The sequence below is a fragment of the Osmerus mordax genome, chromosome 5 (genome assembly GCF_038355195.1).
Source record: "Osmerus mordax isolate fOsmMor3 chromosome 5, fOsmMor3.pri, whole genome shotgun sequence".
Classification (NCBI taxonomy): Eukaryota; Metazoa; Chordata; class Actinopteri; order Osmeriformes; family Osmeridae; genus Osmerus; species Osmerus mordax.
Genome location: NC_090054.1, coordinates 10,514,597 through 10,533,053, shown reverse-complemented (window position 1 = coordinate 10,533,053; position 18,457 = coordinate 10,514,597). Strand labels below are relative to the sequence as shown.

Sequence of the window (18,457 nt, the reverse complement as noted above, 5' to 3'; positions counted from 1 at the left end):
TAAGAAGGAGAGAAGCTCTTAAGGCACCCTCGTGTTTGCATGAGAGATGCGAAAGCTGCGGGGGTGATATCCTACTCGTGGAGAAGCGTGTGAACGGCAGTCTGCCGGTGTGAACAGGGAAGATGCTGCTGTATGTGGGAACAACAATCTCTCCCGGCCCCACACACCCACACTGTACTTCTCCATAGGGTCCCCCCCTGTCACGGGGAGATCTACGCCTTCATTACTTCATTTAAGTATCTCAGTGATGAACCTCGGAGTCTCCCTTGCCCTCTGTTTACGGTCCATCTATCAGTGGAAGGGTTTAAAATGGCGACACTAAAAGAGAACGGAGGAGATAGATGTTGTCATTTCACATAACGCTTTCGAGGGACGATTTTTATCATGCGGGTCCGTGATTGATCTGGCAGTTGGCTATACCGTCGGGTGTGACTGGAGAAAGGGGGGGGGGGGGGCTGGGGGGGTTTGGCAGAGAAGGTGCTATCCACTCACAGTCACCAACATACATGAAACTGGAAACGCTAAGCGTGTCCCCGACCTTCACTCACCATGTGTTAAACATGCCACCGTGTGACACCTAACACAGGAGCTGGAAGGGAAGTTCACTATAGCTACTGGAGTCTAAATGAGGCAAACAGGCTCACAACACGGTGTTAGGCCGAGTCTCAGTTTCCAGTTTTTCCTTTTTTAATTCGTTTATTTGGCTTATGATGAGTCAACAGTTTGAAATTGCATTAGTATCGATTTCCCCCTAAGTGGAATCACTCCCCAAGTTGTTTTGACATTGGGTTTGATTGCAATCTCAAGAACAGCAAATGTAAACTCCTCTGAAAGTGGGCACACGTACACCCCCCCCAACAAAAAAAGCATGCACAGCTGTGTCCTTGACTGGCCGGATCATTAATAAAAATTAACACTCTCAAGTTAGGTGTTCTGCTGAGCTGTCGTAATGTGGCCTGTCAGTCAGTCTAATGTCACGAGGAGAGAATCCCTCTCTCAAACCACTCCTACATGAATACATTAAGGCTTTTGAAGTCGATACTGATACAATTTGAAGCCACGGGCAACAGTACACCTACAGAGCATTTAATTATCACCCTGCAATGACTGTTTTCACAGGAGGCCATCAATAAAAGACCTTCAATGTTTCCACCATGTCCCAACTGACAGCCGGTGAGGCTAAATGTCCTTCGGAAATAATAATTCGTTTAGAATGTGACCTAATGGTCACAGGGGGGGGGCGGGCTTTAGGGTGATTTGTCTGTCTCGATTACAGACGTGATAGGGCGATGAAATAATTGTCTTTGAAATCAATGTTTTGGGGGTCTATCTGGCCGCTCGATCCTTATACGGTTACCTCGGTCTTTCCTTTTCCACTTGATCACCCGTTCACGTCATCCCCAGGCTCCTTCTCTCTGTCTTACCCGTCGCCCGTCCTCCCTGTTCCGTCTCCTCCTCTGTCTTCACCTCCCCCATCTGCTCTCGGTCATTACCTCCATCATACGTATCATCTCCTCCTCCCTCTCCCTCGCAAGGACTCTCTGATGCGAGCGCCGCTCCTCCACCCACATGACCTCATGGAAAATGGTGAGGCGCCGGGCCGAGGCGCCTCACCATCAGTCATGGGATTTTTGAGGGGGCACCTTGCCGCCTTCTCAACCCAGGGAACTGAATCTCCGTGGGGGTAAACGGATCCGAGGACCTGGCTTAGCAGAGTGCCCACTCTGCTGACTCCTGTGATCACCAATTAGAGGCGTGAATATGACCCGGGTGATAGCAGCACATCCTGGATGAACCTGAGACCACATCTAGGACTGGGTTACGATACAGAATGCCTAGCGCAGAGGTCGATAAACTGGTGGTGAGATATAAAATATGTACATTTAGTCATTTAGCAGACGCTCTTATCCAGAGCGACTTACAGTAAGTACACACACACACACACACCCCCACGAGTGAGCTAACACCATACTATACAACTCCAGTGAGGCCAGAGTGGGCAGCAGGTTCATATCGATATAAAACAGCTCTAAAACAGCTCTACGACAGTCCGTTTTTTTGTTGCCTCTTAGTTCAATTTTAAAAGGGTGGTGCCGCCATCATCCATCTTCCTGCAGCCACACTGCTGCAATAACAACCTGTCCGCCCTGCGAAGCCCAAGGTACAGCTTTAGTCAGTCCCAGCTCCTGTCTTCCTCTTACTCCCACTCTCTCTGTGACTCAGCCGTGCTGATGTATGGATGGAGGTGGGGTGGGGGTAGAGGGGAGTTGAGAAATGGGATAAAAAAATAAAAGAAAATGAAAACTTTCGCGCAGGTACTGCTCTGTGTGGAGTATTTACGCACTGCCTGAAAAGATGTGTACAACCCACAGACGCGTATGTGTGCATCGGGAGTTAGGATGCTATGAAATGTATGCATTTCTGAATCAATATGCCAAATGAGTGTGGTGTATATCACTGATTTAGCGATGGGGGGGGGAATCGATGATGATTTCAACATGGGAGTCCATATTGCCGGAGGGTGTAATATGATGGTATCTTTCCTCCCCTGTGTGTGTGTGTGTGTGTCATGTTGAGCAAGGTTTCCCGCCCCCGCTGACGATTTTGGATCAATGTTGCTGCGCCGGTTCTGATCCGTTGGCCATGCTTCATCCCTGAGGCTGTGAGTCACCACCACTGCGTCACCACCACTGCGTCAACACAGCGTCGAGGGGGACGAGGGGGGCATGGGTGGGACTTATTGTTAGGGATATCTTCCAAACATGCTGCGGAAATCCTGACAAAAGAGACGTGTGCACAAGAAAAAACACACAATGCCGGAACTTTCCGCACACATTTTCAATAGACCTCATTGGGGACCAGTCCTTCATTTTGTTGGGCACCTTGGATGTACTTACATTTACATGTATTCATTTAGCAGACGCTTTTATCCAAAGCGACTTCCAAGAGAGAGCTTTACAAAGTGCATAGGTCACTGATCATAACAACAAGATAGCCAAAAAACATCGCGAGTAGCCAAAATATGAAGCACACATTGTGAACAACCAAAGTAAGTGCCAAAGGGAAGAACCATAAGAGCATGTAGTTAAACAAGTTACAATTAAACAACATGAACAGCTATAAGTGCAAGTGTACCTGTGGAAAAAAAAAGCAAGCAACAGTAATAAAACAATATATCACAGCGAGAACAAAAGTTTAAATCAGTTACCACTAACCACAAGAGCAACAAGTCTCTAAGCAAGAGTCATTGTGATCCTTGAGGAAACTAACATCGGGTCAAGCGAACCGTTCCTAAGTACCGTTGTACTCCCGGAACAAGTGCGTCTTGAGCCTTTTCTTGAAGGTGGAGAGACAGTCAGTGTCTCTGATGGAGGTGGGGAGTTGATTCCACCACTGGGGGGCCAGACAGGAGAAGAGCTTGTGTTGGGACCGGGCGGTCTTGAGCGGTGGGACCACCAGGCGGTTGTCTGAAGAAGACCTTAGGTGACGGGTGGGGGTGTAAGGCTGCAGGAGAGACTTGATGTAGACGGGTGTAGTCCCGTTCACTGCTCGGAAGGTCAATACCAGGGTCTTGAATCTGATACGGGCCATGATAGGTAGCCAGTGGAGAGAGATGAGGAGCGGGGTAACATGGGAGCGTCTGGGAAGATTGTAGACCAGGCGGTCCCTTTAAGAGGCCGGCGCGGACAATGAAAGGAGGAAACGTGAGGATCCCACCGTGTCTGAGCCGCATGGCTTCCTCAGTCACGGTTGACTTTGATCCTACGAGGCCGCTCTGGCTAGCTGGAGGACACTCAGCCGGAGGAGGCCTGGTTCCCCTGACCTCTGAGGCCGAACCGAGGGAGAGAGGAGGCCGCAGGGCCGCTGGAGGGGTGGGGGGGGGGGGTAAAAGAGAGCTGGTGAGCCTCTGTCGGAGAGCCTGTCATTACCACAGGCCTTCGAGTGGACTGCAGGGGGAGGGTGGGGGGTGGGCGGCAGGGTAAGTCTCTTCTATCTGCTGGGGAATATGAGACCAAATTGAAGAGCGCTCCCGTTTTAAAGTCCTAAATCCTCGCCTGATGTGCTGGGATTGCTATGCTCTGCGCGGCAGCCGTCTCTCATACGGGCCGTCGAGGTGCCGTCTGCTCCCGCGCTGCGGAGAGGGCTTCCCGTCATTCAGGGGCACCAGACCGTGGTCAACGGAGGGCGGGGAAGGGGGAGCGAGGTACCTTAATGTGTGCAGGTCAGTTGGCCCTCAAGTCAGTCAGCCAGTCCTCCAAAGGTCTGTGACTTGCACGCTCCTGCAGGCACCACGCCCTTCCACGTCTCTCCCTCTCTCTCTCTCTCTGTCTCTCTCTCTCGCCCGTCCCTCCTCTCCCTCCCACTGCGGCGTGCCCCCCCGGGTCCCTCCAGGATAAACAGCCATTCATCAAACGGCGCGAGGCAGGAGTCAATGGCAATTGGATTGCCATCGATTGCGCTGATAAATTATGGCAAATGACAAATGAATGCGCCCGAGCTAAGTCTGCTACGCCGGGGGCCGAGGCACCCGGAGGAGAGACGCGCCGAGACCCAATAAGGCTCCGCCTCAGAAGCCGACTGGGTCCAAATTGAGTTTCATTATGGGAGGATGCTCTCCAGGCAAAGCGTGACGAGGCCAGCTGTGGGGATGAAGAAACAAGAAGCTGATGGGCTGTTGTGCTACGCCGCTATTCATTTAGAAAGTAAATTGACACCAAAAAAAGGTTTGGAAATGGGGTGGTTGTTGTCTTTCTGTGAGACCGGTCTCGGCTCCGCCCCATGGGACTTGCCACCGGGGCGCAGACAGTCTGTCCTAACATCAGCTTTCGGTCGATTTTTACCATCATGAATGTGAATCTGTGTGTGTGTGTGTGAGAGAGAGTGTGAGCGAGCGTGAGAGAGATAAAGAGAGAGACAGAGAGAGAGCGAGCTAAAGTAGGGAAGAGAATACCCACATTTTCTCAAAAGAAGTATAACCCCCCTCCCCCCCCCCCCACCTCCATTAAACACACCACAAAGAGAAGCACCCGTCTCACTGACTGCACCGTAACACACACACACACACACACACACACTCCTTGTCCCTGCGTGAAAGTTTTCATTTTATTTTATTTTTTTATCCCATTTCTCAACTCCCCTCTACCCCCACCCCACCTCCATCCATACATCAGCACGGCTATTTGATAAATATTTGATAGGGCCATAATGTAGAGGTGAGTCTAGGGAGTCAGGTGGCTGAGCGGTTAGGGAATCGGGCTAGTAATCCGAAGGTCGCTGGTTCGATTCCCGGCTGTGCAAAATGACGTTGTGTCCTTGGGCAAGGCACTTCACCCTACTTGCCTCGGGGAGAATGTCCCTATACTTATTATAATATACCTATACTTACTGTAAGTCGCTCTGGATAAGAGCGTCTGCTAAATGACTAAATGTCTAAATGTTGTATGCACTGGACTTTGACCTCAGTCATTGTGGTTGGTTTCGGGAGTGCGTGACTGCTTCAGTGATGACAGCTGTGCTCCTGTTGATGACTTCACTGACAGCAGCAGATTAGCATCCACAGTAGCAACACACTCCATGGGAGAGGCTAATTAGCCCAAACTCGACGCAGCCCCTGCCAGAACCCGGCGCTGGGAAACCCTGTGCAGCACGCCGGGCTGTGTTCGCAGAGGGAGCTGCGGGGCCCGTTCACTCTCGCATGTGCACACACACACACACACAAACACACACAAAGCTACACATGCAGGCCTCCACGCGCACACTTTCCACATTCACAACAGAAGAACCCCATGTCTCATAACACAACCAAGGGCCCCACCCAACCGTGCCTTACCCGTATGTGCACACCTACTGAGCGACATTGAAAACAGAAACACCGTGTGGCAAGGTGGCGGGTCGCCGCACTCCAGGCTTGCTGGCAGGGGCCGAGAGAGAGCAGGAGAACACAGCCTCACTTATTTTCACCTCCGCGGGACATTCGGGGGACGCACGAATCCACGCAGCTCACACACTGCCTGCAGCCGAACCCACAGCCTGTGTGTGTGTGTCAGTAACAGACTACCATAGAGAGGTTTCTGAAAAGCCGAGGGAGAGAATAGAACCGGGCTACACGGACAAGGCTCGTGACGGGGAAGGCACCACGTTCAGATCGTCCCTGGTTCCCACTTCCATTAAGAAAAACGGCCGACCCGATTCTCCTTGTTGATGGTCCTGCACTCAAAAATCATGGACATGTAGTCATACTGCACTGTTTGGGTAAACAAACCCCCACAAAGGCATGAATTGATCTACCTTTACCTCTACAAGCTAATTACACGCCACACCGTCAATCCACAACCTTGAGCTGTCACACGCCTGTCCAGAGGTTGTCTTCTAGCCAGCCTGCCTCCCCTTCACCTCGAGGGCCCACATCTCTGGATGCTGCCAGCTGTCTCTCGGTGAATCGTCCTCTGATAACCACACCACACTTCCTGTTTCTAGCTGCTTCCTCGCTGGCTTGTCAGCCGTCACTCTCGTCCTCCGGGCATCGGATAGCTATGATGTCTCCCTCGTCACCCTCCGGGGACGGCCAGAGAGAAAAAGATAGAGAGAGAGATAGATAGATAGAGAGAGAGAGAGAGAGAGAGAGAGAGAGAGAGAGAGAGAAGAGAAGTAGAGAGAGAGAGAGAAAGAGAAGTAGAGAAAGAGAGAGAGAGAGAGAGAGAGAGAGAGAGAGAGAGAAAGAAAGAGAAGTAGAGAGAGAGAGAGAGAGAGAGAGAGAGAGAGAGAGAGAGAGAGAGAGAGAAAGAAAGAAAGAAAGAGAAGTAGAGAGAGAGAGAGAGAGAGAGAGAGAGAGAGAGAGAAAGAAAGAGAAGTAGAGAGAGAGAGAGAGAGAGAGAGAGAGAGAGAGAGAGAGAGAGAGAGAGAAAGAAAGAAAGAAAGAGAAGTAGAGAGAGAGAGACAGGGAGTGGCAGAGACAGAGAAGACACATTGGCAGGTGTGTGTGTGTGTGTCCTCCCCACCCACCCACCCACCCACCTCTCCGTTCGGTCGCCGATGCATGTCCGATGTGGACTCTGCTGATCTTATTTGGCGAAGCTGCAGCCAGCTGACCCGGCCCTCCTCTTCGTTTCTCCCAGGGTTACCAGTTAACAAAAGCAGTCCTCACGGTGGCACAGCCTGTGTGAATGGACTGGTAAATATTTGATAGGGCCATAATGTAGAGGTGATGGCTATGAACACAAAGGCCTCACTATAAAGCCTGTGATGGCGCACTGTGGGCCTGCAATACACTATCTATCATTTGCCCTGACTTTTATACCGAGCACAAGGTGAAAGCGACCTTAATTGAAAAGGGGTAATCTGTGTGTGTGTGCGCGCGTGCATGTGTGTGTGTGCAACCTTTCCTGAAAAGGGGTAACGTGTGTGTGTGTGTGTGTGAGTACAACCTTATTTGAAAAGGTGTAAACTTTGTGTGAGTCTGTGTGTGTGTGTGTGTGTGTGTGTGTGTGTGCCCCTTAGTCTTTACAACAAGGGTGGCGATAATACATCATTTTATGACTCGTCGTTTGTCAAATGTCTTTGGGTCCTAGTGATCTTAACCTCCCCTTCTCCATCTTTCCTTTCACACTCACACTCACGCCCGCACACACACACACACACACACACAGGTCAGAGCACCTGCTCTCCGTTGAAATGTATTTCTCCGTGCACACGGAGGGCCTTAATGGCTGCTTGTGATGCAAGGTGTTGCCTCCTTCGTTCCCTACCTCCCTCTTTCTCTCCCTCCCTCCCTCCCTCTTTCCCTCCCTCCCTCCCCCCCCCTCCCTCCCAGCCAGCCGGCCGTCGTCTGACACGAGGTACTTCTCATGCAGCGCATGGCCCCGTGTGCAGGCAGCGCCGTGTGGACGGATATGGGTCCACTTAAGCCCCGCATCCCCGAAGACCCGGACCCCTTTAGGGCCGTCCCATTAGGCCCCCGGGGGCCTCGTTGTCGCTCGTGTCGTCGGGAGGCCCCCGCGCGGTGGTGGCGAGCTCCACCCGGACGGGAGGCGCTGCCGCCGCCGCGCCGCCGCCGCCGATTCATCGGCTAATTGAAGAAGCCTCCGGGTGCCGCACCCACAGCTATCCATCTTTATTGTTGTTTTCGCCGCGGGATGTTACCGGGTCTACGGCGTGATGTAGCCCCACCTGTCGGTGTTTGTGTGTCTGTCTGTCTGTGTGTGTGTGTTTGAACCCCTGCTGCTCAGGCTGACAGTCAGATGACTGAGCGCCTGCCACACGGCAGTTGCCATGGTAACCCAAGCCAGGCTCGGCGTATGTGGAAGCTTTTCCCAATTTGGTGCATGATGGGAGGGCAGGAGACCCACGGATCCGCCTCCACACACACGCGCGCGCGCGCGCACACACACACAACTGTACACCTCACATGAATGTCCTGTATGTATGCACCACACATACATTCACAAATGCTTAAAATACACCCACATACTGTAGGCACACTCTCATTCACCTACACAAAACACTCCATGGCATTGGAGCGCATAACATTACACTAGCAGGGAGCAGGTATAGGCACTGGAATATGAGTCTTCTCTGAAATAGCACAAATCACAGTAGGTGATGCTCTCAGGCCAAGCTAGAAACGGGTGCCTGGAAACAGCTTCAACGCTGTAGGTCTTCTCAATGCCAGACAGTTTTCTTTGGGCATATACGCATGTATAACCCACACACACACACACACACACACACACGCAAACACACACACACACAGGGTTTGAAACGGTTCACCAGAGAATGAAAGGCAGAGGGCGTGGTGCCCGCCGTGGCTTTAAGTGAGAGTCATCTAGCAGACTGACATCTCCCATCAGGATACTCTCTCCCTCTCTCCCTCTCTGTCCCTCTCTCTCACCGTCCCTGCCCCTCGCTCCTCCTCCCTGCTACTCTCTCTCCATCTCTCTCTCCCTCTCTATGCCACTTCCCCTCCCTTTGTACCTCCCTGCCACTCTCTCTCCTTCTCTCTCTCTCTGTTTCCTCCTCTCTTTCTTTCTCTCATCGCAGCCCAAACAACCCTCTCTCCTGATAAGTACGCCTGTAAATCGGTCCAATTTAGGCAAATATGATAGTTGACGTTAAAACATTTGTTTGGTTTTTCTTTTCTGCCTGCTCCATCTCCCAGGGCACGTTTCATCCAGCCTCCAGTGTTTTCTTCAAAACGTCCAACAGAGAGTTCTACACAAATGAAGATCGACCCATGCACAAAGACGTGCGTGGAACAACAACAGGGTGGTCGTATTGCACTCAAGGAATTAAAAATGTCTGTCTGAATGCTGGTTGTTCTTCTAACCAAACAACAGTGACATTTGGTCTTGAGATTTGATCCCTCCCTCCCTCTCTCCCCACCCAGACTGTCTAGACGGGAGTTTCGGGGTCAACCAAAGTGACCACCACCTCTAATCTGACACCATGAAGTCTCATCCTAATCTAACAGAGTAGCAAGCAGCATGCGGTTTCCCTGCAACATGTCAATCACACTGGGGCGGAGGACATCCCGCAAAGCTGAAGAGGAAGAAACGGCTGCAATCATGACGGCTTAGTCTCAGTCCACTGCCCTGACAAACTACAAGCTTGCTTTGGATAAAAGCGTCTGTGCAACGAATAATTGTTTGGAACTCATTCCAAAAGAAGAAAGCTAGTTAAGAATTGAACTTAAAAGCAGGTCCATCAAACCTCACATAGCCCAGCCCCCCCCCCCCCACCCTTCGGACATTCCGTGTGGATTGTTGGAGCCCAGTCGGATGAGGTCCTCGGCTCAGAGGAAATAGGGGCGTGGGGGTGTGTTTGGGGGGGTGGGGGTGAGAGAGAAACAGAGAGTGAGGGTAAGAGTGTTTGGACTCATACCAGAGCAAAAGCCAAAGTCACGGTGACATCTTCCCTACTGCTAAAACACTATGTGCCTCCCCGTTTTTTCAATGCAGAAATCTCTCCCCCTCTCTCTCTCAACACACACACAGACACACAGACACACAGACACACACAGACACACACAGACACACACACACACAGGTCACATTATCTGGCTGAGCCACTGCAGAGTGAGTTAATGTGCTGCATTGAATGCACTGCAGCAGAGCAGGTGGTCATCTGCAGCCTAAAGCTCCACAGCCAGGCAGCTTCGGGCGGTCCGAACCGGACTAGACCACTTCCAGAGACCTCCTCATGTAAATAATACAACAGTTCCACTCATATAACAACGAGAACTTAGTTTGGTTTGTGAAGGCAGCGTGTGGTTTACAGACTAGGCATGAGATGAGTGGCGGTTGGGATGACTCACCAGGACTCGTCCGGTGAGCGTCTGGGCTGAGATCATGACCCCGGCCCAGTCTTTGACGGAGGTCATCCAGCCCACCTCGCTGAGCGGGACCTCCTCCTTCTCGTCGGCCCCCTTTGCTGCTCCATCTGCTGCCTGGCTGTTGGCAGGGTTGTTCACTTTCTCCTGGAAAGAGAACAGACACACACACACACGGTCAGTCAACTGCGTACAGAGTGATGGAGCACAAGATGAATTGTGCAGCACGTCTTCACTGACACAGGTTGATTGGGTTCACCGCGATATAAATGATGTCGATCCTGGCCGTTCGAATCTCTCACCACCTCGCTGATACCATAAACTGGCTTCTGCACGTTTGTGTGTCTGTGCGTGTGTGTGTGTGTGTGCACGCGTGTGAGGCTGTGCAGTCGCTCTATTGGGTTTGGCACATATGGCTCTGGAAGTTCACCTCAGGGTATGAGGTGGAAGACTAATGTTCTCATGCAGGCCTTTCAACCCTCCATGTTGTGTCTGTGTGAGCAGGGTCCGAATCATGGGGGGTCTTGGAGGGGTTTGACCCCCCTAATTAAAACTTGGACCCCCCCAAAAGAGGCAAAAACAACAGGTCGAGGGGGGTCGATACACGCCCTGGAGAAGAAGTTGACCCCCCCGATTGTCATTGTATAAATCGCACTCTGTGTGTGAGTGAACACGGTCGCATTGGAAACGCCGCATGCACTTCCAGGCTCTCATTGTATTTTTCCTTGACATCATTTCCTTTTCCACTTAAGTGAGAGAGGCTACACGCTATCACAGGAAGTCACAATGTTACAGGAAGTAGAGAAAGACAGCTCGACATGGCCATCCTAAGTTTGGCGTGACAAAAAAAGCGGGAAAAGAAAAAGTAGCGATAGCGTACACAACGCAAACAAATGCAGTAAACATACACACGTGTGCGCAGACTCAGTAAATGGCATCGCAGACAATCCCTGGCACTCCAATAACGTTCAGACCTCTCGTCGGAGGCCATCCCTCCCTTCCAAAGAACACTCGGGTTACTACAGGGTACACATGCTGTAGTTCATTGTTTATTACATGCTGATACTTCACCTCTACCAAGAGGACAGCTCCCCACTGCCAAATACATTTTACTCTACTGAATGACTGAAAAAAAACGGACATGAACACAGGGAATGTTTGTTTATACAACCTGAAAGTGTTTTGAAATAGAACTATGCCAACATTGTTGCTCAGCTTGTGTGTACGCGTGCGTGCATGCGTGTTTTCCCATAACAGGAACCACTGATTTCACATAATTACAGAAACTGAGAGGGCAGAAACATTCCAAAGGACCCAACCAGACCACGAGGGCGACCGATACGTTGCCTGAATGTAATGTACTCGCAGCAGCCACAGGGCACGGTATATCAGCCAGCTTAAACAGCAGACACAACCGCACAAGAGCCGGGGAGAGCACACGGTCTGTTTAAAGAGGATTGTCCAGTGAAATTGGATTACATTTCTTAATGATACGGCATGGACACAGCTGCCATTTTCCTAATTAGATTCCCCCATGTAACAATGCCAAGAAACCAGGCCTAAAAAGCCCCGACTTAGTCATCAGATAACTATCTGCTCCTGCTTAGGGGACCCTGAGAACTGAAAGCCAGACGACAGGCTAGAGGCCACCATTATGAAAACAGAGCCTGAATGTCCAGCCTGCGTCTAATGCTTTTGTTATGAAGAGAGTCAAGCAGGACCATAATAGACACCATTCCAATTGACTTGACTCCCCTCGTACTTCCAAGCATGTGTTATCCAGCTGAATCATGGTTAGGATTGTAATTGTGTGTGTGTGTGTGTGTGCTGGTATGTCTTTCTCTTACCTCCCAACCCAGCACCTTTAGGCCACCCCCCACCCCATCATGTGGTACAAAATCTGTGTGTGTGTGTGTGTTCACACACAGGCCAGCTAGGGTTTCGCTCTGATTGGACGTCCGCCTGCTTCCAAGCATTCCAGGCATGTTGCGGTGGTAACATGTGCTGTGGCCGGGGCTGGGCCGGGGCATCAATCTTGGGAGTTGGGCCTGAAGGTGGACAGGGCCAGGGCGAGCACAAAGGGCACCGAAGAGGATCCACACACACGATCCACACGGCACGCGGGTCTCGTAACTCACGTTTGGGAAGGGAACCAGGGAGACCCCGTTTGAGCCTCGCACATATCCCCGTGTTTCCGTAAAGGTGTAGGTGCCGGACACGAGGAGAAACATTCGCTCACCTGTCACATCCTTTTCAATATCTAGCACTGAAGCAGTACATACACAGCTGTCTGGTGGGGAGTCTGGTGAACAGTGGACATGGCGTGTGTGTGCGTGTGTGTACACGTGTGTGGTGGACTGGGGACACGTGAATAATGAATGCGGGTTCAAAACGATTCTTGAACTGGCCGAGTGTGTGTTTTTTGCCTCGTTTCAGCCGAGCAGACCGTCCAGACGGCAGTCTCACCGTGATAGTGGAGAACTGAAACAGCTCAGCCGGGGAGAATCCATCTGCTATATATACACACCTGTGATGTCAAACTGAGGGAGGGAGGGAGAGATGGAGAGAGCAGACAGACACAGAGAGAGAGAGAGAGAGAGAGAGAGAGAGAGACATAGAGAGAGAATATAAGAGAGAGAGAGAGAGAGAGGGAGAGAGACAGAGAGAGAGACAGAGAGAGAGAGGCTCTGGCAATAATCGTAGAAGAGTATTTCAGGGAAATAAAGCTATTTGAATCTGAGACGGCCAGGGAGACAAAGATGACAAGAGGGACGGCGAGAAGGAGAGGGGAAGTGGTGTGTGTGTGTGTGGGGGGGGGGGTTGCGGGGGCATTGAGGATGCTGGTGCCGTAGTGCTGGGGCGAGGTAAGGGCTGTGGACACAGGGCCATAAACCGCTCGTCTTAACGCAGCTCTCTTCTCTAAATAGACTCATTAAGTTTGGGGTCAATAAAATAATTTGTCCCTAAACGATTGTCATTGCCGATTATAGTCTCATTTTGGCTGCTCGTAATGATGTACCACGAAACAGCTAGACTACACACAGACACATAGAAATACAGTATGCACATCCAGAGAGAGATGCAGAGACACAGTGTAAAGGCCAAGACATGGACACAGAACACAATATTAAACCTGAATAAAAGACAGAGGTAGCTACAGTAGAAAGAATAGGAGACACTCTCTCTGTCTCTCTCACTCACTCCAACAGCGTGAGGGGGAGGGTGGTGGGGGAGGGGGAGAGAGAGGGATAGAGAGACAGACAGAGACAGAGAGAGAAAAAGAGCGCACGAGAGAGAGAGAGAGAGACACACCCCCATGTGACCGTGCTGATCTAACAGGACTTGGCTTTAACGCAGCTGTTCCTCCGGCTTTGGTCCGCATCGCTGGGGAAAACTCTATTCCAGTGTGAGGAGCTATTTATAACCTCACCCAGGGAGACGCGAAACGAGTGAATCTCATAACATGCTCTGTTCCCCCCCCGTTTGCTATTTTAGTACCGGTACAGTTACCCCATGTCCCTGGGTCAGCGGCCTCCACTGGGTCAGGGCGAAGGGAGAGATGGGGGAAAAGAGAAGCAGCAGAGGAGAGTAAGGATCTTCCTCAGGGACCGAGAGTCCACACACAGAGAGGAGAGGTGAAGTCCCAGAATGCCATGCGCTTGAGGAGGCAGTTTATTAGTGTCTTAGGGGTCAGGCCCACTGCACTGGTACCTCTGGGGATGAGATGCTCGACATTAATGTTGTCTTGTCGTCAGAGCAGCAACGACCAAAAAACACGAGACACCAATAGGTACACCAACAATGGCTAAACTGCCAAAAAACATGGAACTACAAAACGGTGACTTGCTAAAACGTAGTGCCTCTCAGCAGAAACTGGCTGCTTTGCGACAAGCTTAGCTTCGCGTAGCGTCGCACCAGGAAGATCCAAGCAGTTTCTCAGGATCCCTGCCCATGGGTGCCCAGCTCAGGACCATCGGGGTGATGCCATGTGTTAGATTGCCTGCCATGTGTGACCATGTGCAGGATTACACAGGTATGGGCCTGAACCTAATCTTCTCTTTTCATGCCTCAAATGTCTGACTATTCACACTCAATTCCAGAGGAGGATTCAGAAATAAGCAGAAAGCTACTATAATACAGAGGGGAGCATGCCTGGGGAGACACACCACTCCCCCCTGTGGTTTTGGGAGGGGGGGGGGGTGATATAGGTTATCTGCAATCCAACTCCTAGCAAATGGTACATCAGGAGGTCAGCCATAGTCTCATCAAGGGTGACAAAGCTATCAATGTCGCGCAAAGGACGCCCATCTCTTGAATCACATTAGCTCTCCGGTGCCCTTCTGCGCCAGCTATTTTGAGTGCCATGGGTCTAAAGAGGATTAGACGATTTGTGCACACTGAACTAAATAGGTGCCATCCTCAACGTCAGCAAGCAAGGTAGACAAGCAAAATGTTTTAGGCCCTGTGTTAATAGTTTGGGTGGTACTATAATCTGCAGAAACAGACTTCTGGAAAAACTGTTTCGTATGTCTCCACTAGAACAGTGTGGCTATCAGTTTGTAGGTTTATAAGTATTAGACAGCTGACTGGACAGAGAGTTTAATAAACATAAAAATGACCAGTTCAGACACACAGCAGTACTAGCAAAGTCTCTCTGAGGCATCTGTCAGCGGACAGAAGTTATAATAGAAAGGGGAAATAAAGTTAACATACAGGCAAAGTTAACATACAGGCAACAGGTGTAACTGTTAACCCTAACCTTAACCCCACCAACAGGTGTTCCGTTATTCAATCGGGCGGATACTACATCAACGACCCGGGACTGTCATCAGAACACAAAATAGGTTACAGTAGGAATCCATATATATGAATGAATAATAAGATTGGATACATGAACAGAAAATAAAGCAATAGGGGATCCACTGACTGTGATTAACAGAAGCATGTAAGAAATCCTTGAATTCTCCCACAGACTCTTCGAAGTGGCCAGAACTGTCTGGCATTCTAGAATGCTTTCATCCCAGTTTCTAGAAAGGCAGCGAGTGATGTTATTCTCTACGGCATAAGAGACGGAAAAAAAGACGACGAGATGAAATGGCATACTTTATTGGGGCACGCCGTCTAAGACGAAACCGCCTTTCATGTCCTCGTCCTCAGACAAAAGGAGGGATGAATGAAGACACATTTGCATTAGTGCTACTCCACCTTAACTTGGGGGGGGAACTGAATATAGCACTCTGCTCGAAGAGCAAGGTCAAATCCAATTCATAAGCCTGTACTGTACTCCTCCCATTGATACGGGATTTCAAGCCCCAGTGGTCGAGGATAAAAATAGAGCGCACTGTAACCTTATTTGAGTCTCAAAGGTCAAGGAGGTCATCCGGTGTCCTAGAGGTTTTTATCGTCTCCACGTGGCCACTTTAAGGACAGCCAGCGGTCTGAATGAAGGCATTTTGCACTTTACGCTTTGAAAGGGCCGACGCGTGGATTTCTATCAGATAATTTGCCGTAGAATGAGTGAGTCTATGCAGTAGGTCTGGACTCTGGAGGGCAGGTTTGACATACAAGCAGACATCCCATGTGTCAGCTACTACTCGTGGTATGGTACACTAGTTTTGTGGTCGAGGACCCAGTGGGGAGAAATGGTGCATAGCAGCCATCCTTCGACCACTTTAAACCACATTCCATGTTCAGGAGTCTTTTCTCTGTCTGTAGCCAAATCAAAAAGTAACCACACACCTCAGAAATACTACAGGGCAACAAAAACATCTCAATGACTTAAATGCAGTGCTACAATAACTTATTTACAGTAGCTAGCTAATTCATGTATGGTGGAAAAGTTATAATATTACCATTCAAAAATTCAATGCAATTCCTCAACTAGTCTCATAATAATGTTTCAATGACAGTCGTGCACAGAAGTGGAGGAAAAAACGACATGTAAGCTCATAATGTTTCAACTATGATGAACTGGTTAAGTTAGCTAACTCTTTGGACAGTTTCCTACACTAGAAAGTTGTAATTATGAGTGTTGGTTCGTGGACACTGCTTCCCATTGACAAGTGATGAAGTGGACTGTCTTTGTACACCCCTGGAATCTTTGACAGTCTCCTTGTTACACTATAATCGATGACAGTGTCCAATAGGATGTAACAAGAAGTCAAGCATATAGCCACTTCCTTATTCCCATCAAGCACAGATAATTGGCCCCTTAATCAAAGTAAGTAATTGGACACAGTAGATTTAACGGTCCCAAACACAAACAACAACAAAAATTGTATTTGGGGAGTCAGGTGGCTGAGCGGTTAGGGAAGCGGGCTAGTAATCTGAAGGTTGCCAGTTCGATTCCCCGCCAACCAAATGACGTTGTGTCCTTGGGCAAGGCACTTCACCCCTGCTTGCCTCAGGGAGAATGTCCCTGTACTTACTGTAAGTCGCTCTGGATAAGAGTGTCTGCTAAATGACTAAATGTAAATGTAATGTAAATGTATTGTAACAACATACCTCATTATTTTACAGTCAATGGGCCAATGTACCTTTAACAGTTAAATCTCTGGGTAAACTAAGGATGTTTAAATGCCATTACCCACTAAACACACCTTACACACACTCAATTATCAGCCATATAATTCTAAACGGGATGTTGAATCGATTTTCTGACCACTCTGAACATGGCTTGTTTCTATGGTGATGCACCAAGGCTAACTTTCCTGGGGAATCATTCGCTCCCTTGTGTTCTATGCAAATTAAGTCAAGCTTGTAAAGGGCCGCTTCCAAATAACAGTCCTTTCATAAAACGCCAATAAACCAACCCTCACCAACCCTCAACATAAAGGCTGACCAAAATGTGAGAAAATGTTTTAGGACATTTAAACATAATCTGAAAGCCAGTAGGAATACAGTATGCCATTTCCTTGTTAATGCTAGATTTAGGAGATAAAGTTCAAGTTAAATGCACATTTGAAGATTAGATGTGTGATTAACAATTACATTAAACATAAAAAAAAAAGGTTTAGTGGTAGCTTTACAACAGCCATCCGTGACATGACTACCTATAGACTAGTTTCCACCATTTTATCTGGCTGTAGGATACATGCTCTGTTTGTTAATAAGGGTTCATAGTAAGAGCAACATTCACCACAAGTGCCCTTCAGATGACTCAATCAGCTTCAGCTACAACCCCTTAACTAGCTATACGTAGAACCCAACATTACCCTTCCCTGGCAGCATACCGTTCCTTGGAATATTGTTATCTTGTCTTTTGGTGTCTCAGAAGCTTTTTCCACACACAAACCCTATCCATTCAGCTATCCTGAAGGTTGACTCTATTTTCTATTATGGATATAACAAATAGGGTTCCCATTGAAGGACACAGCTAAACAAACGTGTGTGAATGTGTGTTTTTTATATGTAGCTTTATTGTGTGTGTGTGTGAGAGTGCGGATTGAGAGCAATATTAGATTTATTTTGTTTCATCTGGGGCTGCGCATGTGTCGACATTGGTTACTTCACCCATGAATCAGTAGGTAATGGTACGCCTCTGGCCTCAGAGGCTGTCAGCCCTGCTAACCATGGAGCCTCCAGCCAGACTCCCATCTCCACACGTACACACACCTCTCCCTCCAAAGCCTCGGAGAGTGGCTTACAGCAGGCAACACAAGGGCTTACCCACATCCCATTAAGTGCATATTAATATGCAGAGCCTGCAATGATTAATCACAATACGACCGCACGCACACACAAACTTTGCAGCTGCGTGAGTAAAAGATATGGCTACCCAGATGCAGACCATTGTCCCGGTCTCAGAGCCAGCTGTGAAGCAGCTTTTTTGGAAAAGGCTTTTGGAAGGCTAGCCAAAAAGGCTAACATTAGCCTTGGAGCTAGTGCTTGACAAGATATCATCTAATTTCAGCATCCTGGGTGCTAGGCTGTTAAGCTGTTTGTGTTGCCGTTTAAAACAGTGTCTTAAGACCTCACAACTTCCTGAAGGTGCTACTGGAAGTCTGTGAGATAGGAATGTAGTGTCTGGGCTACTTGCCTACAAGTAGCACTTCCCAAACTATCCTATCTCAACTGCATGTTAGATGCAAGGTAGGCTAAATGTCAGGCAATTTTGTTCCTTTAACTGCATGC

The 18,457-nt window shown here is 49.4% G+C and overlaps 1 protein-coding gene across 9 annotated transcripts in view; it reads right to left on the bottom strand.

Moving 5' to 3' along the window:
- LOC136943397 (calcium-activated potassium channel subunit alpha-1a) overlaps positions 1-18,457 on the bottom strand; it is a 122,183-nt gene that overhangs the window by 82,448 nt on the left and 21,278 nt on the right. For 8 of the 9 annotated variants that reach the window (XM_067236688.1, XM_067236686.1, XM_067236687.1 and 5 more), the window contains exon 3: positions 10,310-10,468. The exons of the other annotated variant lie outside the window; for it this stretch is intronic. In XM_067236688.1, coding sequence (XP_067092789.1) covers positions 10,310-10,468 — 159 coding nt within the window. The remainder of the gene's footprint in view (positions 1-10,309; positions 10,469-18,457) is intronic. 9 annotated transcript variants of the gene reach the window in all.